This window comes from Dermacentor albipictus, chromosome 5, assembly GCF_038994185.2.
Source record: "Dermacentor albipictus isolate Rhodes 1998 colony chromosome 5, USDA_Dalb.pri_finalv2, whole genome shotgun sequence".
Classification (NCBI taxonomy): domain Eukaryota; kingdom Metazoa; phylum Arthropoda; class Arachnida; order Ixodida; family Ixodidae; genus Dermacentor; species Dermacentor albipictus.
In genome coordinates, this window is record NC_091825.1 from 145,829,243 (window position 1) to 145,856,839 (window position 27,597).

Below are 27,597 nucleotides of genomic sequence, written 5' to 3' on the forward strand. Positions count from 1 at the left end.
TTACTCTGAAAGAACTGTATGCTCCGAAACAACGAAACCAAAACTGCGTTTCGCCAATGCCCTCGTTTGGCGCTTAAAAAAAGAGAAAGAAAACGTAAATGCACGGTGTGCAATTATTTGTATTTTATAGCAACGAGTAACTTCATGTACACATACAAATTTTGTTGATGCTTGGAAGTACAGGTTACCACGTAATTAGCGATGTCAACATGTCAATGCGTCGCCAGCGTCACCGCTGCTGGCTGCTGCTTCCGAGTCCAGGCACTTTCGTTCGTGCGCGCGTTTGCACATTAGTGACATAACCAAGTTTTCCGCCCACTTCATTTACTTCCTCGTTCTGCGTTTGCAAAATTCGCGAACCTCTATACTGATCTCGCAAAATATGCAAGGGCGCGTGCCAGATCACTCGTGCTTTGGGCCAGCGTAACAGGCAGTCAGCCCCCATGTTTACACTGCGCGTACACGTTTCAGCGAAACTTCGTAATGGTGACTTTCTACTTGCTGGGAGCTGCACTGACGATTGCCGTCTCGACCGCAGGAGATTGCATCACGGATCTGAGTAGGCTTCCTTGGCTTCGCGCGCTAGCTGACAACGTGACGCACGGTTTGATCGCATTGCTATGCTGGATAATGGTTTCGGGTCGGCCGCTGCAAAAGGCGAGCATGCAAGACAGCCTGCTCTGCGGCTTTTTTGGCTGTGCCATCGATGTTGATCACTTTCTGGCCGCAAGATCTCTGAATATAGAGGTAACGGAGCATTTTTCGTTCCGTAGCGATGCACCTATAATGTAGAGTAAGCAATTTCTCTGCTACGCATGTCGTTAATGGTCATGCTTGGTTACGTAGACGCAGTTATTTAACAAGAGCCGGAGCACAGGGCACCAAAACTGTTTAGTTTGGAAACTCCTCAGTACTGACGCATACACTACTGGCGCGTGGTACTGTGGTATTGGCGTATAAAAGTAGCTCTCCAATCTATAAAGAAACGGAGCCTTAACTGCTACCACATTTAGAATGCCACTTCTATGATGCTCTTCCTACCTTTATTATTAGCGGTGCGATTGAGCAACTGATCCCAAACATTTCCTGCACCACATATTTGAATGTTTAGCCACTATGTATTCACGTCTCAGCAACGCTGAAAACTGCAGCGTTTTGTTAAGCAAAACCTTCTTAAGGCGATACTTCCCTCTTTTCTCACAAATGCCACTTTAGTGGTGCCTTCCTGAAAGAATAAGGCATAACCAAACGAGAAAAAAAAAAGGAAAATGTGAAGTCAGCATGCTAGTGACTAGAAACCTTGCTCAAATTGTCTGGCCTTCAGTGACTGGCATGCCGACTTCAGCAAGTGGAGTCAAGATGACTATCATTAGAGAGTCTTACTGCACTTCCTGCACGGTGTGGGGTTACATTCATAAGGACTTTTTTTTTTTTAATGTGCGGTAGCAGTGCTCCTTGAAATCAAATTTTAAATACACTCAGTGACAGCCCTAACAATTTAGCACAAACTTCACCCACAAAACAGCACCATACTTGCAGTCTGTGCTGTCATTCTTCAAAACAGGTGCTCCGATATTGCATGTTTGCTACTGCTACAATGTCTGGGAAATTAGTATGTAATTCGCATCTGTAAAAATTTCTCAACTTGGAAAGCGAGGCATTTGCCTCTGCATTCTTAGTTTTTCACAAACTGTGGTGAATACGAAAACTCGGTCAATCTCCTTGCTAAAGTGCACTCTATTCTGCACGCAATTAGTAGTCAATGTCTAGCACCTGCTGCTTGCAGTGCCAGAGCCTATAAGAATTGATGTATTCATCTTTTTCAGAATGCCACAGGCCTGAAGACAAGACCGTTTCTACACTGTAGCTCAGTTGTGCTTGCAAGCTTGTCAGTTATTGCACTTTTGGGAAAGCTATTGGGACTGGCACAGGTCTACAAAGTGGCGCTGATCGCTTTAGCGGCAGTGGCATCGCATCACCTGAGAGACTCTATACGGAGGGGCTTGTGGCTGTGGCCCTTTGGCAGTACGAGCCCTCTGAAGTTGTACATCTACTACCTTGGACTTGCATGCACGGTGTTAATTGCAATGGCGGCCATGAAGCACATCCCTCAACAGAGAACCACTGCTGACATACCTCTAGTGAGAATTGTGTAACGTGTTCCATTCAAATAAAAGCCACAAAACCACTGTTGCGTCCTCAGGATGCCTGTAATCTCTCATCACCAAACTTCTTCATGTGCTGGCAGTGAGCAGATAAGCAAACACTGGCTAACTGCAATTAAATCACAATCTTACATGATTCAGTTAAACCTGTCTCAAACAGCTCCGGAAAGCTGCAGGCGAAAATAAGTACATCATTCACGACTGCATTTGATGGGGCTCATTACAGTCCAATATGGAAGAGCCTTCACCACTGCAGTCTACACAAGACAAGGGTGTCCTTAGATACACAATTATATGTACAGCCTATTGCATCACTAAATATCTACATCAACATGATAAATGCTTACAATGGGCAAAGAGCACTCACAGAAAATAACATTTCAACAAAAAGCACTGTGATGTCTGGTGAATTCTCAAACTGGCATGCCTGCTGAAAAACTGGAATGTTTATCATAAGACCCCCAGTCTCCGCAATATCATGCTACAAGCAAAAATATCCTCTCAACAGCCTTCACAAATGACTTCAATAAATAAGAACGAAAGAAAAAACCTTCGCAAAGGGTGCAAAAATTTACACATGAGAACATCATTTGGCTGCAGAACAATGCTAAGATGACGGTGGTATTCTGAGCTCTCAAAGTAGTCAATAAACATAGACTCCACTGACAGAATATATATGGAGCCATGCTTTCACTGGGCCACCATGGCACGCGCTGCATGCTTAGAAAGTTTTCGTAACCGGCCCCGGCTGCTGACAGAAAGCACCTCGCGCGCCCTTGAGTCGAGCCCGTCCTCCTCATCTGAGTCGCCTGTCCACTCGGAATCTTCCTCTTCCCGGTACCGAACTTTCTGCTGACCACGATTTCTTGTTTGCACACGAGTTTTGCTATTCGTGGTTGCAGAAGACCTGACAGTTGTCTCTGGTGAAAAACTAGTTGTCTTGCGGGGCTTGCGTGAAGACCGTCGCGGTTGTCCGTAGTCATGGTCCGTCATGAAGGAAGATGACTTCTCTGAGCTACCCGTTGTCATCTCGGACTCGCCGCTGCTGTTCTCCCGTTTTTTCCTATGCTCCGACACATTTCTGGATGAACTGCTCCCTCTGCTGCAGCAAGGCGAGTTGCTGCTGTCATCACTGCCAATCACGTTGGTGCGAGCAGCCCTGCGCGATGACCGACGCCTTCTTGGAGGAGAGTCGTCATGATTGTAGTCATTGTCGTCGTCATCCTCGTGCTGTTCTTCGCTGTTCTCATCCTCGTCTTCGGTGGATTCCTGGCTGCATTCAATGCTGGCTTCTTCCCCTTCAGCGTCTCCATGGCTGTCATCCCCGTCCGATGAAGAAATGTAGCGGGAGGCCTTTCGCTTACGGCTCGCCTTGGACAAGTTTTCACTTGAGGAGCTGCTGTGCAGTTTCCCTGTGAGTGCAGGGGATGTCTTCTTCCCATTCACCATTCGGTCACCTGCAGGAAATAAGACAGTCCTCTAAGACAAGCTGGGATATCCCGTATATATTCTTGTAAGGCTCGCCTTCGTGTAAGACCTGCACCGCCACTTCAAAGTGAGAAAATTTTGAAAAGAATATATCACTAAGCGTCACGTGCATACGCAAGTGCTGGTTGATTTCCGCAAGCCACTACTAAATGGCACTAGTTGTCCTACTGATGATGACGCATTATCCTCACTGTATCCCACATTCGGCACCAAACCTACCAGACTGGAACTTTGATTGCTTACTCCCGGCAAAGTGGCATCGCTGGTTAGGCCTTGCCAACGGGTGCGACAGGTGGCACATCGTTGTGGGAAGTTCATGCTTAAAATGTTCGCACAATAGACCACATAGGCAACTGGGTGTGAGATCACGCGCACAGGCTAGATCGATGACCACGGATCCAAATGCGATCACCAGGCAACTAACCACCCTTAAATTTTACCAAGTTCGCGTGTGCATTTACTGGCAGAACAGCAAAGGTTTGCATCTCTTCATAAAGCCAATAAAGCTTCAGGCTGATTTTATAAAGCACAGCCTAAACTGACAATGTTGCAGAGTTACGGCTGTATGCACAGTATGTGAACTTCATGACAACTCGCAATGCACATAAGGCTGCACAATGGGAATGTGCGAAACGCACCTGCGGCACCTGCCATCATGAAATTTCAATTGAAGTTTAATGCACAACACCGAGAAAAGTCCAAAAACAAACATCTTGCTGTGCTGGCACTTGAAAAATCAACACAATTGATCTCACCACCACAGTTAATTTATTCCACAGACTGGCTAATTATTTGGACACATCGGTGCCATTGTCCGTGTGCGAAAAATTGCTTGGCAACTGTAAACGAGTTCATTGTCGGCCACCAGTGGTTACATTATTTTGCATAGCAACCCAAGAACAGTTCTAGGCTTCAGTGAGTAGCTATAGGCCTGCGTTGTGTAAGGCTCGCACCCACAAAAAAAAGTGTGGGCCTTACATAAGTAAATATGGCATGCCATGGTGGTGGTGCATCAATGTGGTACACTCACAAATGTTAATGACGCATAGAAGACAGCCCTGTGTTTGCAACAAAGAAAGAGCACAAGAAAATTAGGCAGCAGACGAGAAGGGTACACACCATGCCCGCTTGACCTAGTAGACCGAGCCAAACCGGTGGTTTGCACAATTTGCTTCGAGTCAACCTCATCATCAGTGTCGGAATCTGACTCTGCGTAACACTTCACTTGAAGCACTGAAAGATATGGCAAGAGAGAGAGAATCAGGGGGAAAAAAAACATAACAAATTGCATGAGTACAAGAATTTCACAGAACACTTTGTAACACAGGGCAACTGACCACTCGATGCCCTATCTGCCACCACAAAAAACTTTTTCTGCGAACAAACTTACTTTTGGCATAGTCTTCTGGTTCAGCAATGTGCAAGTAGGAGAATGAACACAAGCGGATGCTAACAGTCGCTCCAGCATTCCTTCTGCTACCTACCCATTCGAATACATAAAGATGTGATTTTATAAAATCTGTCCCTACCCTTCTGAAAGTCTCACTGTCAGTTGTCAGGCGCTCTCCATGGAGCATTCTCCTAAATTAATTAATGCTGGAGTAACAGCGGAGCTCAAACATTGTAAGGCAACAGTGAAAGAAGGCAGCTGGCCCTTGCCCAAACCAGGAACGAAACCCACAATTGTGTCTGAGCAGTAGAATGCCATCACTGCTAAACCATTGCCGCAAGCCATGAAAATCTTGAAGCAGGCTTATATGAGAGTAGTTTCTACACACATATTCAAACTGCTTCTCCGAACCTGTTATAAAAGAAACACTGTTATAACGAAGTTGGAGAGGGAGCCGAACTTGCATCATTATAACAACTGTCCACCCTCACGGTCAATGTCACGCAGTGCTCTGCATCAGCTTCACCTTACCGCTGGGTAAGCCAATGCAAAAGCCCACAGTACACTGCCAATGGACCGGACAGGTTTGTTTTCTACTGCGCTGTCTTTGTCTGTGAGATGATTATTACTATTTTTTTTTCTAACTTAGCTGCAAACACTAATCAGTCTGCGTCACCATTGTGATGCAACACCACCATGTTTGTGATCAGCGGTTCGTGAGAGAAGCTGCAAGCTTCCAATTTTCTACGATACTAGTCACTGCATGCGAGGGCACGTTTCTGAACGAGAGGAAAAAAATGTTTCTTCTTGCTGGCATTCAGCAACGTCCATTGCACAAACTCAAAAGCTTGCAGCACTCTGTCGGCATGTTCATGAAATGTTGATAGGTTCAGGAAGCAGCTGTACGTTGCAGCCTTGGCGCATTGCCACCCAGCTATCGAACAGCTCGCAAGAGTTTTTAACTGCTGCATCAGACCAGTTACTAGCACTGTCGCACAGTGCCGCATTTCAGCTTTATCAGAGTGAAATGATAAAAAAATCTTGATCACAAATCAAATAAAAAGGTTCGTTATATCCATTTATAGGAAACCTTTGTATCATTAAAACAAGCTTTTAGATGTATCGGTTTCTATAGTAAATTCAAGGGGAGACTGTGATTAACTTCGTCATATCCACTAACCAATTTCGTTATGGCAAGGTTTCATTGTATTACCAAAACAAAACAACAACAAAGACAATCAGGCCAAGAGAGCAAATGCATGTTTTTGTCAAGACAGCACGGAAGTTTCTCACAGCTGAAGAGGCAAACTATCGCAAGAAAATGCAGCACACAGCAAGTAGAAGTTATATTTTCTGATGCAAAAATTTCTAAGCTGCAGCTTTACAGCTGAAAATGTTTCTGGTGTGTTCAGTGGTTTAAAATTAAGCGTACATCTGTTACTGCAAATCAGCCTCTCACTGGATACCATAAACCCACCAAAACAAGGGTAGGATCAAAACAATTAAATTCTAGGGCTTTACATGCGAAAACCACGATTTGATCATGAGGCACGCTGTAACAGGGGACTTTGAATATACTTTAGCGTTCATCTTATGGACAATACAAGGGTGTTTTTGCATTTTGCCCCCATTGGAATAAGCCACCGCAACAGAGATTTGATCTTGTGACCTCATGCTTAGCAGCGCAACGCCAAAGCCACTAGCAAACACGACTGTTTAGAATCAAATCATGCAATGATGCCTGAAAAGAAGAACTGTGCTTTTGTGGCACCTTGCTATTACTTAAGAAAGAGCAACCCATAGCTTATAAAAGAAATGCTAGGCAAAAAGAATAAAAAGTTTACCGGCTGATCTCATGGTGGACGACGATGTGCCTGCTTGTGACGACTGGCCACTTGCTCTTGAAGATGATGGCTGCGAGTCACTTGAAAAATCAAGCACTGCTGCTGGATGTCGTCTGAAACAGTGCCAGGAAATACTAAGAAATCTTTAAAGTAAGAAACATCATTTACATTCATGCTAGACAGCTCGGGGAAGCCAACCTAGCACCCAGGGCCATGAAAGAATGTCAGAATTGGCTATGAAAGCATTCTGCCTTGTGTTTGCCAACAAATTAAGCAAAAACGTAATGCCATTTCTTTGGCATTTCCTTGGATTCTCAAGGCTGTGGGATTCCACGTTCATGCGCTGGACTCTACAGCAGTACCACAGAACCAACTTTCTGCAAAGGATGTGAAACTCTATGGTCTCACTATACGAGGTCTGGTCAGTGTGACTGAACAATGGCTAAAAACGAAGGCCGTAATCTATCTAGTATCCACATGTAGGCTGCTGCCTCCGATAGTTCATCAAAACACAAGAGTGCCGTGTGGCACTGCTATGAAGTTACCGTATTTACTCGTGTAAGGCCTGCACTATTAATTTTCTAAATATTTTACGGAGTGTGGGCCTTAGGCAGGCTGACAGCTATTCACTTAAGCCTCAAACTGCTAAGCAGAAAAATGCAACCATTAGCGGCTGACCATGATCACTTTTATTCAATCGCTCTCATCGCTTTCCTAAAGCTGGTCATCCTCCAAGCTGTCCATTATTGAGATTTGCGTCACCTTGAAATGCCTGATGACAGTCTCAAATGAACTGCATGCCACGCATTCAAAATCTAAGTCCACAATTCTTGCAATGCTGTCCCCTTAATGAGCCCGAAAGCACAATGCTGCTAGGTGTGCTAAACGACTTGCCCGAGTACAGGAGCTGCTGTTCAAGGAGTTGAAGCATGCTGGAGCCTAAATATATGCCGCACGATAGTGATAAAGCAGAATATGGCAACAATGACATTGTCGGTAGGCCAGTAACTACAGTCGAAACCACTTATAACAATACTAAAGTGCCACGAAAATTCCACTGTTATAACCAGGTTATATGATCAGTAGGGGGATGGCAGAGCTAATGTGAGAAAACTATTATGGCTGGAGGCCAGTGCCCCTCCCCACCGCCTTCTTCCATCCGGCTGCTGATTGTGTTCACTCTAACTGCTTCCAGGGGGTGTATTCTGTAAGAGTCCACCTAGCGGACTGTCCATTTGGGACATTCCTGATTGGTTAGGGCCGCTCGTCTCCTCCTCGCTCGTACAGCTGCATCCAATCAGCAGCAGCCGAAATGAACAGTCCACTAGGTGGACTCTTACAGAATACACCCCCTGGGCGTTCCGATCGCATGTAACAAGCCATGGTGGTCGGCGTTAAAGAATGGCACTGCTATAACAACTGCAAAGAGCTGTCACAGGTGGCAAGCGATATGCGAGCACCGTCAAGGCATCGCTTTGGTGGGCCAAAAAGGGGCCTTTTAAAGATTGCGAGAAGGCTAACGCGGCAGCCTGTCAGCGTGAGAAATCCAGAAGAAACGTTGAGGAGAGACTGCCACAAGAATCCCGCCACCTACTTCTCACTGGCTTGCACGAGAAAAGCCTATGCCCGTCAGCCTTACATCCTTTACGCGAAGCTTGCGATATCCTTCTCCAAGGCATCCAAGTGCTCCACATAGTGCAGCGGAAAGTTCCTCGTGAAAAAGAAGCCCCAGACGCACCGAATCATCCGCCGGACCTCCTGCAAGCACAACTTTGAGGCAGCTTGCCCTACCGCGGCATCGCTGCCGCCGTCGTCGTCGCTATCTCATGCAAGCACGTTCGCGACGATTGCCTCATCGTTTAGAAGCATTTAGTTTCCAAATCTAAAGCCGTGCGCTTTCTTTTCAATGGCAACGTCGTGCATTGCCGATCATGAGTGGGCGGATCAGCCATCTCCCGTGTTGGTGGTGAGTCAAGAGAGGCCGAGAAACCACGTGGCCAGGAATGACTTCGACGCAACCAACAAAGACGAATGTGGGCGATTACGCTGTTTGAAGAACTGCGCTGAATGAGGAGCCAGCCAGCAACATGCGAGCAATCTGCTTGCAGCGCAGCTGGTGCGGTCCATTCGTGTGTTGGAGGGTGGGGCGGCGTAGAGCTATGGGCGCAGCCCATTCGTGTTTGGAGGAGTGGAAGGAAGGGTGGTGGCGCGTCGGTGGTGGTGCGTCGCGCGTTTCTCTGCTACAGTAAAACCTTGTTAATTCAAACTCGGGTAATTCAAACTGATGCCCTGGTCCCGGCGAAGCCCTGTGTGTTTCAATGGGGGAAAACTCCCAATAATTCAATTGCATCGGTATACATAATAATTAATTCGAACCCTGGGTAGGGTTTCGAATAGCCCCTGGTTTACAGCCTTTGGTTTACATGGCTAGCGCCATCTCTGTGCCTGAGAGCGCAACTTCATGGCCACGGTGAACAGCTGTTTCCACGGCACATGTGCCCTCTCTGTCTTGCATGTGCCTGCATCATTCGGGTAGCGCGCGCCCACGCTGCTGCGACGGCTACACTTCCGCAGGGGACTAAATATCGAGCACAGCTGTAACGTGCATTGGTTGTCGTAGTCCTGCTTTTGTTCATGCCACGGAGGGTAGCCAGTTTTTGAAAGTGAAGCTTTCTTTGTCTCTTCCTTCAACTTCCCACTGCTGCTGCTGCTGTGGGCTCCTGTGGCTGTTGCTGTGTCACCTCTTTCATTGGCTCAGCGCTTAGTCAGCAACACATCAAGAAGCGCATACTGCATACATCCAAGAAGAGCATGTTTCTTGATGATCAAGCATTTTGATCAAGCTTCTTGATCAATCAAAGCATTTCAAAACGAGAATATGGAGTCCTCGTCTAAGAGGCTACAGACAATGGCCCATCCAGAGCTGCTGTAGTAATGTGGATTAAGGAAGTTCGAAGCCGTAACATTCTGTTAAGTGGGCCCATAATTTCTGCAAAGGCGGCAGACTTTGTCAGCCAAATGGGCATCAGCGACTTCGGCGAGTCGAAAGGCTGGCTGTCGTGATTCTGGCCACGTCACGGGCTCATGTTCAAAAATGTGCGTGGGCAAGTCGGCGAGGTCAACTGAGAAATGTGTGAACAGTGGATCTCCGTCGAACTTAGGGGGGACGCGGTCCTCGAAAACCAAAAAAGACAATTTTTGAGAAACAATATTTTTCGGTTGTATGTCTTATAAACTACCTGTTCTGTAATTATCAGCACACAAATCAACCGGAAAGAAAAAAAAAAGCTACTTTTGAGGCCACAGCGGCCCACAAAACATGGGCAAATGCCGAAATGAAGTCAACGTTCACGCGCGCGCGCCATTCCCGGCCCATGCGGCCTGCCGTGCCATCTTGGTGTCGTTTTGACCGTCAATTCTTTCTCTCTGTTTTGCTGCTTTGCAAAATGGCATCGTCAACGCGGTTGAGGTGCTATTGGCGTTTTCCCGCGATGAGATGCGGAGCGCTGATTGTCCAGAGCAGTGCGTTTAAACCCTGTGGGTTAAAGCGCGCCTGCCATTGACTGCTGCACGGGCGGCCACGGCAGCGGCTGCTCCCTTCGATGCCGCGCCTGCCGCGCTCACGTTGCTGTTGCCCTCTTGCTCCGTTCACCTCAACAGACGTCTGCTTGCGAGCTGCGCTATCTTTTAGATTATTTTCTCAGCTTTATTTTTTTTCGCTAGTTCTTTATTGCACACGATGCGGGCAACAAAGCCCAAGACAGTGCAGATGTTTGGTGCGCGGAAGCGAGATATGCGACTTGTGTGAGCATCGAACACCCGATTTTCCGCAGCGAGTGCCGACTGTGTAGACGCTTGCAGCGGCGAAACTGTGCTGTCAGCTGCCGCCAGTCGAGAATTCGACACATGGAGTGTGCCTGGAGCCGCAAGAGGAGCTTTTTAATAAAAACACAGGTGTTCAAATTTAAGGCCAGTTTTCTCAGAATGGATTTTTTTGCTAGTAGTGGTGGTGGGGAAGGCGATATCTCAAGAACTGCTCTTCAGATTTGTGTGCTTTCTTTTTATTCTGTTCCTGAATGACTTCGCCAGGGTGTAACAAGCTTCCTTTTTTGAAAGCTGGTGCAGTTAATTTATAATAAGCAATTTTTGATGAATGTGGTCATTACTGGCTACATCCAATTCAAAGTTCCGCACTTTGAAGCCATCAAAGCGGATGACAAAGGCAGATTCGGTGCCACTGTTGACAGTGGCAAATTCTTTCAATAGTAAACATGGCACCGAACAGCAGAAAGTTTGTTAAAGAACGTCCAAGCAGCTAGGCCTAGCACTGAATCGGTGTGTGAGAGTGCTGGTTCTACAGGGTGTCTACCAAGTTGACATTTCCAATTTCCCTGAGTTTTCCAGGTTTTCCCTGAGTGCCTTTGCCCATTTCCCTGAGGGATGCAGAACTATGTTTTATGTCAAGACGGGCTGAAACCATATCGCCTGATGATGTCACTCTCGAGTAAGCACATGAAAAAAATTAAAAAGCGACTTAATCCAATTTGAATACTAAGGAGTAGTGTTTATGTTATTCAAAAAGATAATAGAAGGCAGGGGTTAGTAAAATTCACAGCAAATAAAGTGTCCTCGAAAAAAATTGCGAATAAGTCGGACATTCACAAATACGAATAAAAAGGAGATGCACATAGAAGCAAATATATTAGAATATGAGCTATTTCTATCAACTGATAGCAAGCTCAGTGGTATGAGGCCCGAACTCTCTCACAATTGAGATTCTCTTTCAACCGCTCGTAAGCCAACCTCAACTGTCCTGACATACTCTCAGCCCGCGCATGACGCCTGAGTGTTGTGTTTCACTGCTTTAAAAAGTTTATTTTGGTTTGGATGCGGGACACCTGCATCTCGGCATCAGCCAAAGCTCTGTTTTTTGAGCTCATCATCATCATCAGCCTAGTTACGCCCACTGCAGGGCAAAGGCCTCTCCCATACTTCTCCAACTACCCTGGTCATGTACTTGTGGCCATGTTGTCCCTGCAAACGTCTTAATGCCATCCGCCCACCTAACTTTCTGCTGCCCCCTACTACGCTTCCCTTCCCTTGGAATCCAGTCCGTAACCCTTAATGACCTTCGGTTATCTTCCCTCCTCATTACATGTCCGGCCCATGCCCATTTCTTTTTCTTGATTTCAACTAAGATGTCATTTACCCGCGTTTGTTCCCTCACCCAATCTGCTCTTTTCTTATCCCTTAATGTTACACCTATAATACTTCTTTCCATAGCTCGTTGCGTCGTCCTCAATTTCAGCACAACCCTTGTCGTAAGCCTCCAGGTTTCTGCCCCGTAGGTGAGTACTGGTAAGACACAGCTGTTATACACTTTCCTCTTGAGGGATAGTGGCAACCTGCTGTTCATGATTTGAGAATGTCTGCCAAATGCACCCCAGCCCATTCTTATTCTTCTGGTTATTTCAGTCTCATGATCCGGATCCGTGGTCACTACCTGCCCTAAGCAGATGTATTCCCTTACCACTTCCACTGCCTCGCTACCTATCGTAAACTGCTGTTCTCTTCCGAGACTGTTAAACATTACTTTAGTTTTCTGTAGATTAATTTTCAGACCCACCCTTCTGCTTTGCCTCTCAGGTCAGTGAGCATGCATTGCAATTGGTCTCCTGAGTTACTAAGCAAGGCAATATCATCAGCGAATCGCAAGTTGCTAAGGTATTCTCCATCAACTTTTATCCCCAATTCTTCCCACTCCAGGTCTCTGAATACCTCCTGTAAACATGCTGTGAATAGCATTGGAGAGATCGTATCTCCCTGTCTGACGCCTTTCTTTATTGGGATTTTGTTGCTTTCTTTGTGGAGGATTACGGTGGCTGTGGAACCGCCATAGATATCTTCCAGTATCTTTACATATGGCTCATCTACACCCTGATTCCGTAGTGCCTTCATGACTGCTGAGGTTTCGACTGAATCAAATGCTTTTTCGTAATCAATGAAGGCTATATATAAGGGTTGGTTATATTCCGCACATTTCTCTATCACCTGATTGATAATGTGAATATGGTCTATTGTTGAGTAGCCGTTACGGAATCCTGCCTGGTCCTTTGGTTGACAGAAGTCTAAGGTATTCCCGATTCTATTTGCGATTACCTTAGTAAATAGTAATTTGAGCTCAAGCTCCTTCAAAACGGTGGCAGCATGCTTCCTTTCCCATTTATTCCTCAATGCGTACATCATTTCTGTTCTTGTCCTCCTTCTGCCACTCGTTCGCCCCAGTGATCATATGAAGCATCTTGGTCAGTTGCACAGTCCACGGCCGATTTTTAGAACTCCCTAGGGGTCGCGAAAACGTTCGAAAAATCGGCCAGTTGGAAAAAAATAAATGCGTGTCATTTACTGCCCTTAGGGGCTCAAACCGCCACAGGTACGTTCGAAAGCACTTTGAAGAACTGTCGGTACACATATTAGGCATATCGGCGCTCGTACTGTGACAAGAAATACCGTGTGCGCGCGTGTATAATTAAGGAATACATACTGTTTTCCGTGGCAATAGCCTCTTACCACGCTTGTTATGCTTCACTGCAATACTTTTGTGTATGCTTCACCATGTAACATTTCTGTACAGAGGCGAAGCTGACTTTCGGGACCCGGCATTATGCAACGCACCGTGTTTTCTAAGTTTCTAAGCCAATCGCGAGGACCACAAAAGCGGAGTCCGTGCCATTGCTGACAGCAGCTAATTCTTTCAATAAAAAACTCGGCACCCAACGGTAAGAAGCTTCATAGCGAACGTCGAAGCAGCTAGGCCTAGCGTTGCCGCAGTGGTGGCAACGGCTGCCAGCGGATCTGCGTGCGAGAGTGCCGCTTCGAGGTGGCGAAGTAATCAAAACGGCAGCGGTGGTGCCTTTGATTATTGCCGTTTCGGACCTGCGGTCACGGCAAAACGTCCGGAAAATTGGACGGCGAAGGGTTCTTGCATCCGAAATTTCACACGCTCTGATACGTTGACTCTATGGGGTACGTGGTGGTGCCGCGAAGCCGTCCAAATTATCAGGAATCCGGAAAATCGGTCGTTGACTGCACACTGGCAACTCATCCAGCCGACGACAGGGCGTCAAAGACGATTCAGAGCGATTCCTGTCTGTTGCTCGAGCCAGCATTACCGCGACTTTCGACCCTTTCAATAAAATTGCCGCTAATTTTTCCTGATAGAGGCCCAAACTCCCTGAGTTTTCCCTGACTTTTTCCAGACTACTGAAAATCCCTGAGAATTCCCGGTTTTCCCGGTTGGTAGACACCCTGTTCTATGCTGCGAGATAATCAAAATGCTGGTGGTGGTGGCTTCGATCTGTGGCCATGAGAAAAAGCCCGGCAAATGAGACAGGGATAGGTTTCAGCGTCCGAAATTTCAGACGTCCTTGTACATTGCCTTTGTGGGGTATGTGGCAGTGCCGCAAAGGCATCCGAATTATCAGGCATGTTCAAAAATCGTTCATTCTCTATATGTGCGTGACGCTTAGTGTCAGTTCTTTTGTTCCTTCCAAAGTGGGGATGCGGGCCTTACACAAGTAAATATGGCCATTTAACAACAACAACAACAACAACGACGACGACGACGTCCTTATTTGTGTCACATGTAGGGTACACGACAGTGGAGGCCGGAAGTAAAAGATGTTATAAATGACAGCTTGACAAATGTACAGTCTGTATATTCTTGGCTCAATGCAACCCAGGCAACACTACTTTTGCAGCTGACACTGCACATAAGCCTGCACTGGTGGGTGTTCACCCAGCAAACCTAGAACACTGTTTCTGGAGCTAAAAGACAACCAAGCAATAATTGCAGCGGACAGAAGTTAAGCTCACCTGCTGCTGACGTACTGGTTGTTTTTCACCTTGGTCTCGTACTTCACAGCCGACCTCCAGTCACTGGTAATTTGACGAATGCGTTCTTCAAACAAGGCAGACATTCGTATCGTCATGGAGTAAATCTGAAAGGAGCAACACATGCTGTTGTAGGTGCTGTTAACTATGTAACACTAACAAGTCAAGTAAAAGTCAAAGTAGAAGATTGTGCACTCTTAACAGTTCCAAGTTTGTCGGTATGTGTGACAGTCACATGAGTTAGGCTTGGATGCTGAGTTACGGAGCCACAGCATGTCTAACTCTTTTGTTGCCGTGAGAAAATGGTCGTTTTTATAGGATTTCAGAAAAAAAAAAAAAAATTCGCCACTACAAATAATATTACAGCGCACATTGCAGCATAGCATATTGTGCATAATAAAATGCTCTTTCCAAAAACATATGTTGCCAAACAAAGAAACTTATCAGATAAAACAAAACAATTCCAGAAGGCATCATTTTTGCTGCCATTTGATAAAAACAATAAAAAAACATGAAGTCTACAGAAACATTCATATCAAAGAAAATTCAGAATATACATTTCAGGAATAGTGTCTCAAAAAATAAATGCTCAGTAGACCGCCGTTCTCCAGATACAAAAAAGAAACTAAGATTAGTTCATTGCTCATGCCATGCAGTGAAGCAGTTCCTGAATTTGTGAAGCATGTGCACTCAGCACTTTTCCCACAAAACGTCTGGTCATTGTTCAACTTTGCGGTCCTCGGAACACATTTTGCAGTTCCGCCTTTTCAGCATCTTCTGAGGATGGCCCGATGTGAAGTCCAAGGAACACTTCATAAGTTCATCTAGAGTTATGCACCTCTTCCAAGACCAATAGCTCTCAGCGTAGCTGGACGACTCCAAGATTATGCATCAAGCATATCTGTTTGCATTTTCGCAGACTGTCTTTATCACCTCTGCAGAGAAGAAGAGTAGAAAGAAATCTCCCGCCGTTGTATACTGTCTTGCTCTGATCCATAGTGCTGGGCCGAGATGCGCTACGGCGGCCTTCTTGGCGGGAATGTGTTTTTTTGCCGCCGATGGCAGCACATTATAACCAAGCGAAGTATACACAATGGCGATAATCGGTAGAGCTTTGAGGTCGTGCAAAAAGATCGGCTTATAACCGCACACAAGGAAGGAGATCGCTGAAGGCCGTAAAGGAAGCTTGCCGGTGAACAGCTGCGAATGTCCCATGCCGACTCAAAACACTGTCGCCGTCAGATCTTGAATCTGCTTTGCTGTCACGTTTGGAATAATAACTCGAGTCCTCATCACTAAATTTAAGTGTGGGTGCAGTGTAGTTTCGAGCACAACAATTTTATCGCGACGCAGCCGTGCGGGATGCCGCCATGGGAGTGACTTCTGATAACAGCGCAGTGACACCGGCAGAGCCCCTTGCCTGGATTTTACGAGAGAAGCGAAAGCGAAACTCTTGGAAACTGGTTGAAAATGCCAGGTCCACATGTTGGACATGTGGCAAACCTTCACAAATACACTTTGTCGGAATAAAATGACTTGGACTCCAAGGCAGAGCTCACTAGTGAACCGCTGGCATCATTTTCGGTTAATTATCACCGCTCAGCACTATCGGACGGCAAAGCCAGAGATATAATTTAATACTTGACTTGCTGGGAGTCATTTGATTACAAAATTTTGATGCTAGTGCAGCGTAATTGTGAGCAGGCTTTTTACTCGAGCGTGGCAGAAGGTGACAGCCACGCCTCTTTTTGCTACGACATACGCACATTAGTACATGAAAAGCTGTGTAAAAACTCACAATTTCGCCAGAGCACGAAAATTTAAACAGATTCTGAAAATTCAGTGCCTGTGCTAACTACTGTATGGCCTTAAGGGGATAAGAAGCGGCTACAACTTGTCGAAATTGGCAATTTAAAGCATCAATCACCGATGATCATCTGAATAGGCATGGTAACAAAAGAGTTAAATTAAGAAGAGGGGTTTAGAAACTTTATTTTTTGACCGAAGTTAATTAACATTGTCACCCAGACAGAGTTTTTCATGCTGATTTCAAAAATATTGTTACTTTTTAAATTGACTGAGTGGTTCTAGATATAATTAAAATTAATCACCTATTGTTTATTTGAACAACTGTAAGAAGAGTATCAGACAGAATGTTTATAAAGACATATGGCTGGATACTACAAAGTGTAAGCAACACAACTGTAGAGCTACTTTTTTTTATGTTGCAGGTATTACCAATTTTTCAGGAATTTGAAGATAGATCTCCAGACATGGCAATCATGTAGTCCAATTAGTAGCCAGATTTTAAAATTTGGAAAAGTGAAATTAAAAAATCCACTCTTAGCATTGTGGAGAAAACACATGTAGCTATACGCCACTGTTAATATTACGGTTCTACGTGCCCTGAAGACCAAGATAGCGCTTCAGCAAGTTAAACACCAAAAATGAGATTCTTACAAAACTCGAAAAAACAAAATGAGCTTATCTTCATAAGAGAACACCACAAAATATTTGAATATATGCAAGTGCTATTCCATTGGTAGCCTCCAGGAATGTAGTCTGGCTAGTGACACTACGGTGATGCCTTCTGAGCACCCGCTGAAAGCTTTCAGCAGATGCATGCTCAGCAGACGTAGCCAGCATCTCGTTTGTCCCAGCAGCAGTGTCGTCACACGATCTAGTAGTTCCGATTTTCGGTCAGTAGCAGGAGTTGGCGCTAATGCTTAAAGTTTTCCTTGAGCTTCACTGTCAATATGCCGCAAAAATTTCAGCTACAGAATAGTAGCGTCGTGCCTGATGCTCACTGAAAGTGAGCTAGAAATTGAGCTACCCTGGTGCCGCAGTAGCTCAATTGGTAGAGCATCGCACGCGTAATGCGAAGACACGGGATCGTTCCCCACCTGCAGCAAGTTGTTCTTTCATCGACTTTCAGTTCCAGTAATTTATAATTTCTTTATTTCAATTAGTAAGTACAAGTAATTTCCCCTGTGTTGTCCTTGGTGTCTTTGTTGGCTTCTTATGACTTTCAGGGGCGTGGCACTGCACAGCATTCAATATACAGAATTTAGTGGTGAATGGGAGTTATGTGTAGTACATCGCTATACTTTTGCATGGAATTTCCAAGGGTGTTTTATAACTGTTCGATATACAGTAGAATCTCGATGATACGATCACGGCTGATACGAATTTCTGGATGATACGAATTTTTCTGTGGTCCCGGCCGAGCCCCATTACTTCGCAACGTGTTAGAGAATGGTTGTTACGAATCAATTTTCGACCCGCGTCGGTTGATACGAAAATTACCGAAGACATTGGAAATTTGAAAGTGTGCTTGGCGAAAGCCAGACGCTGCTGCCGTCTGCGCTCCAATTCATTCGCTTTGGTGTTCGGCGATATCGCCTGTCGCTGCTGCCGCTTTCGTTCTGCTTCCCTGCCTTTGGTACCCGGCGATCTAATCAGTCACTGTTGGCGTTTCTTTTCTGCCTCCCTTGCTTTCGCATCTGGTGACATGTTCATTCGTGGCATGCGCATTCGCTCCTTGTTCTTCTGGCGTTTGGTGTTGGGGGAATCCGGCGTCCGCTGGCGCTTCCCCGAACCGCATGGCGCGCAACACGGGCCTCTCACTCGACTGCAACGAAACGGCTGGCGAAGGAGCGGCGGTGCCACCGCCGACGCACGCGCGCCCGTTCTACCGCTACTGTGTGACGTCACGGTTGCTATGCGCAGCTGCGCCCCTGACCGGCGCGCCGGTTGCTAAGGAGGGGAGGAGGTTGCGCCGCTGCGCGGAGGAGAGACCACAGTTGGCACGATTCCAGCACACGGATGGACGCGACCGCGAGCATGAGCCCCACCGATGGCAGTGAAAGAGAACAGCGCGCAGTTACGCGATTTGTCCCTCTCTCTTTTGGTGAGGAGGCGCGGATGCGGCGCCGGACAGCGCGGAGGCCGCGACTGGGCGCGAAGAATTTGAAGCGGTGGCACTTGTGTTGCTTTTGTGCTTTTCTTCATTTTCCGCGTGCCATTGGACGGAGTGGCTGCTGTGCTTCGGGCCGCGTTCTTTGTGTTAGACGTGGGCGACGGCGAAGGACCCACCACCGGCGGCTGAAACGCTGCATGCGCGCTAAGTTCTGAGGCGTGCGCGAACGAAATCAGCGACGACACGTGCGCGCGTTTTTATGGATTTGAACAAAGCCTGCTAATTGACCTGACAAATAATAAGAGCCAGAGGACATTAGAGAATTTTCTACAAGAAATAAATCCTTTTTACGCACGTGTGTCTGAGTGAGTTCACCACTGACTCTTTGATTTAGCTAGTTTTAATTGTTTCGATGATACGAATTTCGGCTGATACGAATATTTTTCGTGACCCCGTGAGATTCGTATCATCGAGATTCCACTGTAGACTATCATTCAATATATCTAAGTTTGATATATATATGGGATCAACTGTATATTTCAGAGTGGGTCATGACACATCAACTTTGCCTACTTTGTATTACACGGTGTAGTTAACAGAATTGCAATAGTTTTTCATTGCTGACTTGGAAACATGATAATGTTTTAATGTTGCCATTTTCAACAATTTTTACTAAAAAATCAACGGCCTAAATAAATAATTTGCCTAATAATTTTTTCTTTTAATAACAACTGTGACTAAATTTGATGCAGTGGTTGCCAAGTAAAACAATTTATCCATTCCCATGCGTTTGGATAGAAACCGCGATGGTAAAGTTTCCTCTAAGGACAGCAGCCTTTCTGTTTGTCCTGTCAGCTTGCACAATACAGTGAGCACCACCTACCCTGGACTTCTTGTTGATGTTGTAATTTCGAGAGTTTGCAAAGATGAGCCGCATGTCCTTGCAAAATTCGACGGGGCTTGGATAGAGGTCCCGCATGAGCCGATCCCTCACTGTACCCAAGTCCATTGGCGTGTCAATTATGTTGGCGTAGTCCTGTGAAAGCAAAACCATTAGCAATGAAGGAATCCTAAACACAACAAAAACAGTACAAGCTAATGGGACGAGGAAGTGGGCGAGAAGCACAGCCGTGTTTCTTTTTTTAATTATGAGGGTTTTATGAGCCAAAACCACAATCTGATTATGGACCACACTAAAGTGGGGGACTCCAGATTGATTTTGACCACCTGGGGGTTCCTTAATGTGTACCTAAATCTAAGTACAGTAAAACCTTGTTAAACCATACCCGCTTAAACAGTGGTTTCGTTTTAATAGTAGTAAAGTCAAATCCCCGACTCAGTGGCCATTGAACATAATGTGTTTTGTATTCGCATAAACCGTACCAGCTTATTCCGTACATATCGGTTAACACGTAGTGTTTCCACTTTTTGTCGCGCAAACATGGCGGTGCGTCGTCTCCATTAGGCGGCCTGGCAGAACAACAAGCCTCAGAAATCAGCACAACAATCTCCAAGCGCCCTGTGCGTTTGCGCGTTAAGCCACATTAATTCATTTTGGCGCTGTGCCAAAGAGCGTTGTGGCGTCGTGCAAGTGAGAACTTGCGTCATGCTGAAACTTGGATATAAAAGACGCTGGGTGCTTAGCTTAGAAGAAAAATTAGACATTGTTCGTGCTATCGAATGTGACACGAAAAGTTGGCGCTGGCACGCAACATGGGACCATTGTTGACTACGACGTGTGGCATTTGCAATGCGAAGAAATTGCCCGGCAGCGCTGCTGCGACCGCAAAAAGATGTCGGCTACGTGGTTCAACTTTTTGCCATAGTTGCCTCTGTTGCCAAAGTGTCGCCTAATGACAGTGATAAGGACGACACGGAAAGTGACAGCCCAGGCGATTCAGGCCTAACAGTGGCAGAAGCTGCGCATTACGTCACCCTTATAAATGTAAATGTTGCGACGAGAACAGCACCCCGCAATGAAAAGATGCTCCGCGACTTCTGCAACATTACTGCACCTGTGCATGGAAAATATGTAACGCCAATGAGGAATCTGCCATGCGAGTGTTAGCGGAGAAGAGGGGGCTGGCTGAAAAGCTGGCTCACAGCTTCAGCAAGTTTGAGGCCGCAGTCGTCACTGATAGGCCGTCGCGGCATCAAACGAAAATAACACGTTTGTCAGGCGAAGTAAATAAATACTGCATGTTTTTTCCTCTTTCATCGCACTCTCTCCGAGTTCCGTTTTTGACAGGTAAGTGGGCGATCTTATGCTATTTCGGTTAAGCAGTACGACCGTTTAGTACATATTTTTTCTGAGCTCCGGCCGACTACGGTTTAACGAGGTTTCACTGTACACATGGGTGCTTTTGCATTTGGCCCCCGTCGAAATGCGGCCGCCGTGGCCGAGATTTGATCCAGCGACCTTGTGCTTAGACAGAGCTTTAGCTTGTGCTGCTCTTTATATCGACACGTGTACTTGCATTTACCGGCAAAATGTTTCACCACCTAACAAATGTTATTGCACAGCGCAGGACGCGCCTGCGTGTATCAGAAGTTTCTGGAATGTTATCGATGCTTCCATCCGCTGCCTGTGACCGAACCTTGTGTAATCTTGCATTGTGTAATTGTGTAATTGCATGGGTGTGCGACGCAAATAATGTAGAGCTTTGTGGAAGGCACGTAGGTCCCAGCGATTACTCTGGAACATTCGACGACTGATGTATAAAAGCCGACGCGCTTGACCCGCTCATCAGATTTCTGATTATCTCCGGCCGTGTTTGCCGCTATCGTAGTGCTACAAGTGTAGCCTGTTTTTGTGGGCACAGGTTCGCCCAATAAAAGTTAGTTTTGTCCTTCACAGTATTGCTACTGTGTTCTTCAACGTCACCACCACGCGACAATATCGTGAGACCTAGGCCAACAGGAAACTCTCTTGAAAGCCCATATATACAAGCAAAGGATAGCATGTTGTCTACCTGTACAGCATACAAGTGATGGCTACTTTTTGCTCTCTTCATACTAGCTCTACACTTTCTAAAATTTGTATTGATCAATTTAAAAAGACATTAGGCAGAAAAATTATTTTAGCTGTATTAGTAAACTACCCTTCTACAATTCCAAGAAACCTACTACATATTACCCTGAGATGGATGCATGGCAAGAGAGAAAAGATGCAACAACAAAAGATATGTGGTGATCCCACTTCAAGGCTGCTGCAGCTTGCCATGACATGTATACTGAAGGCCTCCGCTTGGGCCTAGTTTAATGCTGAATTAACCAAATAAATAACCAAAGACTGAACTTGGCAAACATTTACTGTACTACCACAGCCCAATTATGAAAAGATACATTGAAATCTGTAAAATCACGCTGATGTCCCAGCACTGGGTTTCGATACAAGAAAAAAAGTAAAAAAAAAAAAACTTTGGACATCATTTTCTACTATAGTAACTGATCTCAACCTATTAATAACACAAAACTAATGAAAATAAACATCTGAAAGAATACTTGACAAGTCTGAATTGATTTATCTTTGTCTCCCTGTAACCTAAAGTGCACTGTCACTGCATGTTACAAGCACACTGAAACAAAGAATTGATAATGAGTGCAAGCAACAGCATAATACAATGACGCACAGATGCGACACAGCCGTACATGAGAACAGGACACACGCCGAAAACTCCAGGTTACGGCGCATGCCCCACTTGCTCTTTATCTCATGTCTGGATCAACTTAAGTGAGTGCAGGCTTACAGGGTATGCTGCCAAATCCACTGGCAGCCGGAAGGGCGTGGAATCTTCGCACTGGAATATGAAGCTCAACAGCTCTTGGCACTGGCCTTTCCAGGTCACCGAGGTCAGAGGGGCAGCACCAGGGGCCCTTCGTTTCTGGGGTCGGCTAGACGTTGTTGTCTGTGAGCAAGCGTGCGTTAACCATCAATGGACGTCCATGCGCTTACCCAGATTCATCGCTGTACGCTAACCGATATAATAGCCAGCATTTTTTCAGTGGTACACAAGATGAGTAACCACACATGTCATACGATGGTAGCACATTATTTACCAGATATTTTGTTTGGCAAAAGAATCTGTTAAACTGAAATCTCTGTCAGCTATAGCTATCAAGGCTAGCACGGTTCTGCAACTATTCACAGTGACTTTTCCAATGTTGTTGAACCAAATGATCCACAGAACTGCCATTAACTTTTCTGTTAACTTGCTAATTGTTAACAAACTTTTTCTTCTCTTTAAATACACACATCTGTAAGCCTGGCCATAAACCTCTAGCTTTAAGTGCAATCAGTGCCTAGAAGTCTAGAAAGTGCATTATATCCTACTTTTCACTGCATGTAATTACATCATGAGCAACCTACACTCCATAAAAAGATTAACGGAAGAAGAGGGGCAAAAAATTGCACTTATGTTTTAAAAAAGATTTTTTTTAGGCTTTGGCTGTAAAATTACGCTTCAGCATGATATTTTCATGTGAAAAAAAAAAAAAGTTCAGGCTGTTTCTCTTTTGAGAAGACTGCAAAAATGATTCTAATCAAAGCATGGTATCGCCAGGGGCATAAGGTTTCCATTCGTGCTCGACTGCTTTCCATATTTTCTGTTGCAAGAACAAGCGTGCTCTAGCCTTGACGGTGCCGGCACCAGCTCATTCTCCAAATACCACCAGTGCGCAGCCAAATTCATACTAGGTTATGGAAATGGCCACTTCTATAGCCACGCCATGGTTCACTAAAGGCCACAAAGGCTTTGAGGAGGTTCTACAAGATCTGGGTGTCCTTCCAACTAGGGAGTTGATTTGCTTTGTGCAACCAGGCAGATAAGAGGAGAATAAGAAGAATGCCTCAAATACAGACAGGTGAAGCTAAATCTCATCACAGAGCAGCAGAGAAAGCCTGCTTGGATTAAAGCTCGCAAGGGTTCTGAAGGTCCCACCTATACAGCAGGAGAATTTTGAACTTTTACACTTCTGTGAATACTGGTCCACATTTTAGCCAAATTTCATGCAAATTCACCATCTCCAATAGTTTTCTTAAAAAGTATGTTTAGAAATTTCAACTTAGTTTTCCTCTTTTTTTCAATCTTAGGCTGTTTTACTGCTAGTGTGCCAAAATGTCAACTTTTGTATACACATGAGCAACGATGTGTAAAATGCAAGTGCTGCATCTAGGTCTTATTGTAACTTTGAACAATATTGGCTATGTGATATTTAGGAAACTACTCATAGATGTTCTCAATAAAACTGGATCAAAAATGCTTTTTTTAAATATCAAACATAAAAAAATTCAGTTTGAGCTTACTTGCAATTAGTTAACCATAAGGAGCAACATATGCTATATTAAAACACACTGCTATGCTTGGCATGAAGCCTAAACCATGCACAGAAAGACTGCACTTTTCCTACTTTAAGGAGTCACAGAAAGATAACCAGATTAAGAAATTAATAAACTAGAAGCGTATTCAAAAATAGGAGATTCAAATCTACGTTCTGTATAAATTTCATTCAGTTAGCATAATTATTAATAGAAGTCGATAGCTGAGGAGCACCTCCAATTGATTAATTGGATTTAACATCCTAAAGGCTATTAGAAATGTTGTAGGTTGCAGATTAGGTTACACCATCTGGAGTTGTTTAATCTACACCTAAATTTAAATACATGAGCATTTTTGCATTGTGCCTTGATTGCAATGAAATCTGCAACCTCATGCTTGGCAGCAGAATGCCATAGCTACTTTTCACAGAGTAAACTTTGTAAAAAGACAAAGCCACACATGGCTACTAGTTTGGAAACATTGTAACATTTGCACCAAGAAATTGACTTATGATGGCAGCTTGCCTTTTTCCGTTTCACACTGGAGGAAGATGGTCCTGTCCCATTCACTTCAGCGTCTGTGGACCCCAAGTCATCTTCCTCAGCCGATGAACTGTGGTACTTGTCAGCGGCGTCATCCACCAACTGCTGGTACAATTTGATGGGGTCTTGGCAGGACTGGTTACTGTACAAGACACAAGTGCTCATTAGCAGTGCTCGTCACAATCGTTAAAGCTGGCACTGGTCTCAACTGCAAAGCTGTTGACCAGGTGCACTTGCTTACGTGATGAATTGCAGCAGGAGATTTGCCAGGAGCGTTGCCTTCTGCACAATTTTGCTATTTGGTTCATTGAACTTCTTTGCATTAATTTCCAGGAACTTGACATCAAAACGGATTGAGTCCATCCGCCTGCAATGAAAACAAAAAGTCACTTTGCCCACGTCTTAGCAGCACGAACAGTGCTGTGGCAACTGTGGCAGAAACCACTTGGGCATAAGCCACAAAAGCTTTACAGAAGCTACTCAATACATTCAACATCCGATCTTTCGGACTCCCTAGAGGCTGCAAAAATGTCCAAAAAAAAAAGAATGCATGCCTGTTACTACCCCCAAGGGCTCAAATTGCCATGGGCATGTTTGAAATAGCTCTAAAGGCCTGCCAGTACATTTATTAGGCATATCAGTGCTTGCGCTGTGATATGAGACGGTGGGTGCATGCGTGCATAATTAAGGAAAACATACCGTGTCCCACGACAACTCACCCTTTCTACTCTGTGTGCTTCACCACAATACATCGCTACGCTTCAGTGCGTAACACTGCTGTAGTGGAGTGAAACTAACTTTTAAAACCCTGTATTATGCAATGTGTTATGCTTGCCGAGCTTCGAAGCCGCAGTAGTGAGTACGGCTGCCACAGGAGCTGCGTGCAAGAGCGACAGTTCGAGGTGGCAAAATAATTAAAATGGCGGCGGGGGGGGGGGGGGGGGGGGGCTTCAATTAGTGCCGTTTCAGACCTCCAATCATGGCAAAAAGCCAAGAAATCGGACAACAAAAGTTTTTTGCATCTGAAATGTCAGACGTTCTTGTACATTGACTCTATGGGGCCCATGGCAGTGCCGTGAAGGCGTTTGAATTATCAGGCATGTCCAAAAAATCGGTTGTTGATGATATTGGTGGAGATGCTACACATAACGAAGCTGAGAGCGTAGACTCGCCACGTGGCACAAGCAAACAGAAAGAAGTGCTCATGTAGACTCGTGTCCCATTTGTTGAAAGCTCTGCAAAGGAAGTGTGACCACCAATGTGCAATATGCCACAGCACTAAGTGCTCACCACCTTATTAACACACTGAACCCCACACAGTTTCTGCTGTACCTGTTGAATGGCTGATAGTAAGCAATTGGGAAAATGGTGAAAAGGGGCGACTGTACCTGTAAAACCGGTTTTCTAGCCTTGCCCTGATGGTGGACAGGTCGATGGGGTAAGCCACAACGCGTGTGTACATGGGGTAGGCGTTGAGGTCGACTGGTGCAGCAAATGGCTCTGCTATAGACAGCTCCATAATCCTGCTCACACCTGTGACTAGCCGGATGCAGCACGTATCTCGGCCACACCGGGGCCACTCATTGGCCTTGGGTCGGTAAACCAGGCTGCGACGCTCGTCAAATGTGACTGGCACTGCACCGCCCACCTGGTCAGGCATGCCTGCAATACCCAAACACACTGCTTTCAAAAAGGCCTCCAGACAGGATTGGCACTCGCTGGTTTCTTTTGCAACCACATTCTCTAACGATACCACCTAGAAGAGATTCTGGTGCCACTGTCTATGCGAGCTTTCTTAATAGAAATTCTGACACCATGTGAATGCCAGGACACATAAGGTTCAGCTTTCGCTGAATGTGGCTTCTGAAATGCGGAATGCAACCAAGTAGTCTAACTCTTTATGTTTTTAGCACAACCTGACACCATGGTGCAAAACAAGTGTTGGTTCATACTTGAGAAATGTTTGCACCTTGAATTTGTAATAAAGTAAATTTTTGTTTACTTTACCCTTGTCAGTTCAAAAAATAAAAACATTCAAACTAGCCCTCTAGTCCTTGCAAGTCTATGCATTATTTAATGGCTTCAAGTTGTGGTTAATTCTGATGTATTTGGTTGCGTGCCAGTTAATTCAAACGACCTTCGGATAGGGCCAAGTGCCACAACATAGCAAAAGTGGCACCAGAGTCCAACAAAAACAAAGTGGCAGAGTCTGCACTACCATAATCACAAGCACGAACCATACAAGAATGACATGAAGCCCATTTTGGCCTTTTCACAAAACTGCGCCTGCTGCTCATCTTCAAAACTGTGTGGTTGCCATCCGTGATCACATTGATAAACCATATTCATCTGCAGTAGTTGCAGTGAACAGTGGTTTCGTTTTGATGCAGTGTAACGAGCACGCAAAGTCACAAACACAGTGAAGGTCGCTAAGAATGAAGGGCGATTCTGGCTATATCGTGATGGACAATCAGTTGCCGACTTACTGCTGACAAAAGAATAGGGATGCATGTGCACTAGTGAAAAGCTTGTCTACACAGATGAAGAGGCATGTCTTGTGCCACTGATTCACTGCGAAGGAAGCCGCGAAGATCTCGCTGATCTTGTGCTAACTGTAAGCGAGGATTATGGATCTTTTAATTAAACAAAGCCACATGGATGAACATTTGTTTTAAAACATCTTATAATTTGACATGTGGCTAATTCACACGTTTTTTAGTCCCGTGAAATCGTGAATTTTTAGTCCCGTACAATCGAACCCACTTATAACAATATTCAAGTGCCACGAAAATTCCATTGCTATAATCGAGAATTGTTATGACCGTGTTGCATCAAAAAATCAAAATAGGGGGATCGCAGAGCTGATATGAGAAAACTATATAGGCAGGGAGGCCGGTGCTCCTCTCCACCACCTTCCTCCGCCCGGCTGCTGATTGTGTTCACTCGTTTTACTGCTTCCTGGGCGCTCCGATCGCGTTTAACAAGCCGCGGCTGTCAGTGGTAAAGAATGGCACGGCTATAACGACTGCAAAGAGGTG

The 27,597-nt window shown here is 45.3% G+C and overlaps 2 protein-coding genes across 3 annotated transcripts in view; one reads left to right on the forward strand and one right to left on the reverse strand.

Moving 5' to 3' along the window:
- The first annotated feature begins 10 nt into the window (after nucleotides 1-10).
- On the forward strand, nucleotides 11-2,188 carry LOC135906275 (transmembrane protein 267). Its single transcript, XM_065437589.1, has 2 exons — nucleotides 11-747; nucleotides 1,827-2,188. The coding sequence occupies exons 1-2, from the start codon at nucleotides 484-486 to the stop codon at nucleotides 2,154-2,156; spliced, it is 594 nt and encodes a 197-aa protein (XP_065293661.1). The 5' UTR covers nucleotides 11-483; the 3' UTR covers nucleotides 2,157-2,188.
- A 3-nt stretch (nucleotides 2,189-2,191) lies between these two features.
- BRWD3 (bromodomain and WD repeat-containing protein) overlaps nucleotides 2,192-27,597 on the reverse strand; it is a 64,110-nt gene continuing 38,704 nt past the window's right edge. For both annotated transcript variants that reach the window (XM_070539141.1, XM_065437587.2), the window contains exons 25-33: nucleotides 25,948-26,221; nucleotides 24,801-24,926; nucleotides 24,542-24,701; nucleotides 22,449-22,607; nucleotides 19,583-19,735; nucleotides 14,763-14,887; nucleotides 6,888-7,000; nucleotides 4,773-4,886; nucleotides 2,192-3,622 (exon numbers count right to left, since the gene is read on the reverse strand). In XM_070539141.1, coding sequence (XP_070395242.1) covers nucleotides 2,856-3,622; nucleotides 4,773-4,886; nucleotides 6,888-7,000; nucleotides 14,763-14,887; nucleotides 19,583-19,735; nucleotides 22,449-22,607; nucleotides 24,542-24,701; nucleotides 24,801-24,926; nucleotides 25,948-26,221 — 1,991 coding nt within the window. In that variant the 3' untranslated portion in view covers nucleotides 2,192-2,855. The remainder of the gene's footprint in view (nucleotides 3,623-4,772; nucleotides 4,887-6,887; nucleotides 7,001-14,762; nucleotides 14,888-19,582; nucleotides 19,736-22,448; nucleotides 22,608-24,541; nucleotides 24,702-24,800; nucleotides 24,927-25,947; nucleotides 26,222-27,597) is intronic.

Excerpts from the sequence above, each read along its gene's own strand:
- LOC135906275 (XM_065437589.1), top strand. The coding sequence starts at position 484 with ATGGTGACTTTCTACTTGCTGGGAGCTGCACTGACGATTGCCGTCTCG. Across the intron at positions 748-1,826 it reads CAAGATCTCTGAATATAGAG|AATGCCACAGGCCTGAAGAC; the intron begins GTAACGGAGCAT and ends CATCTTTTTCAG.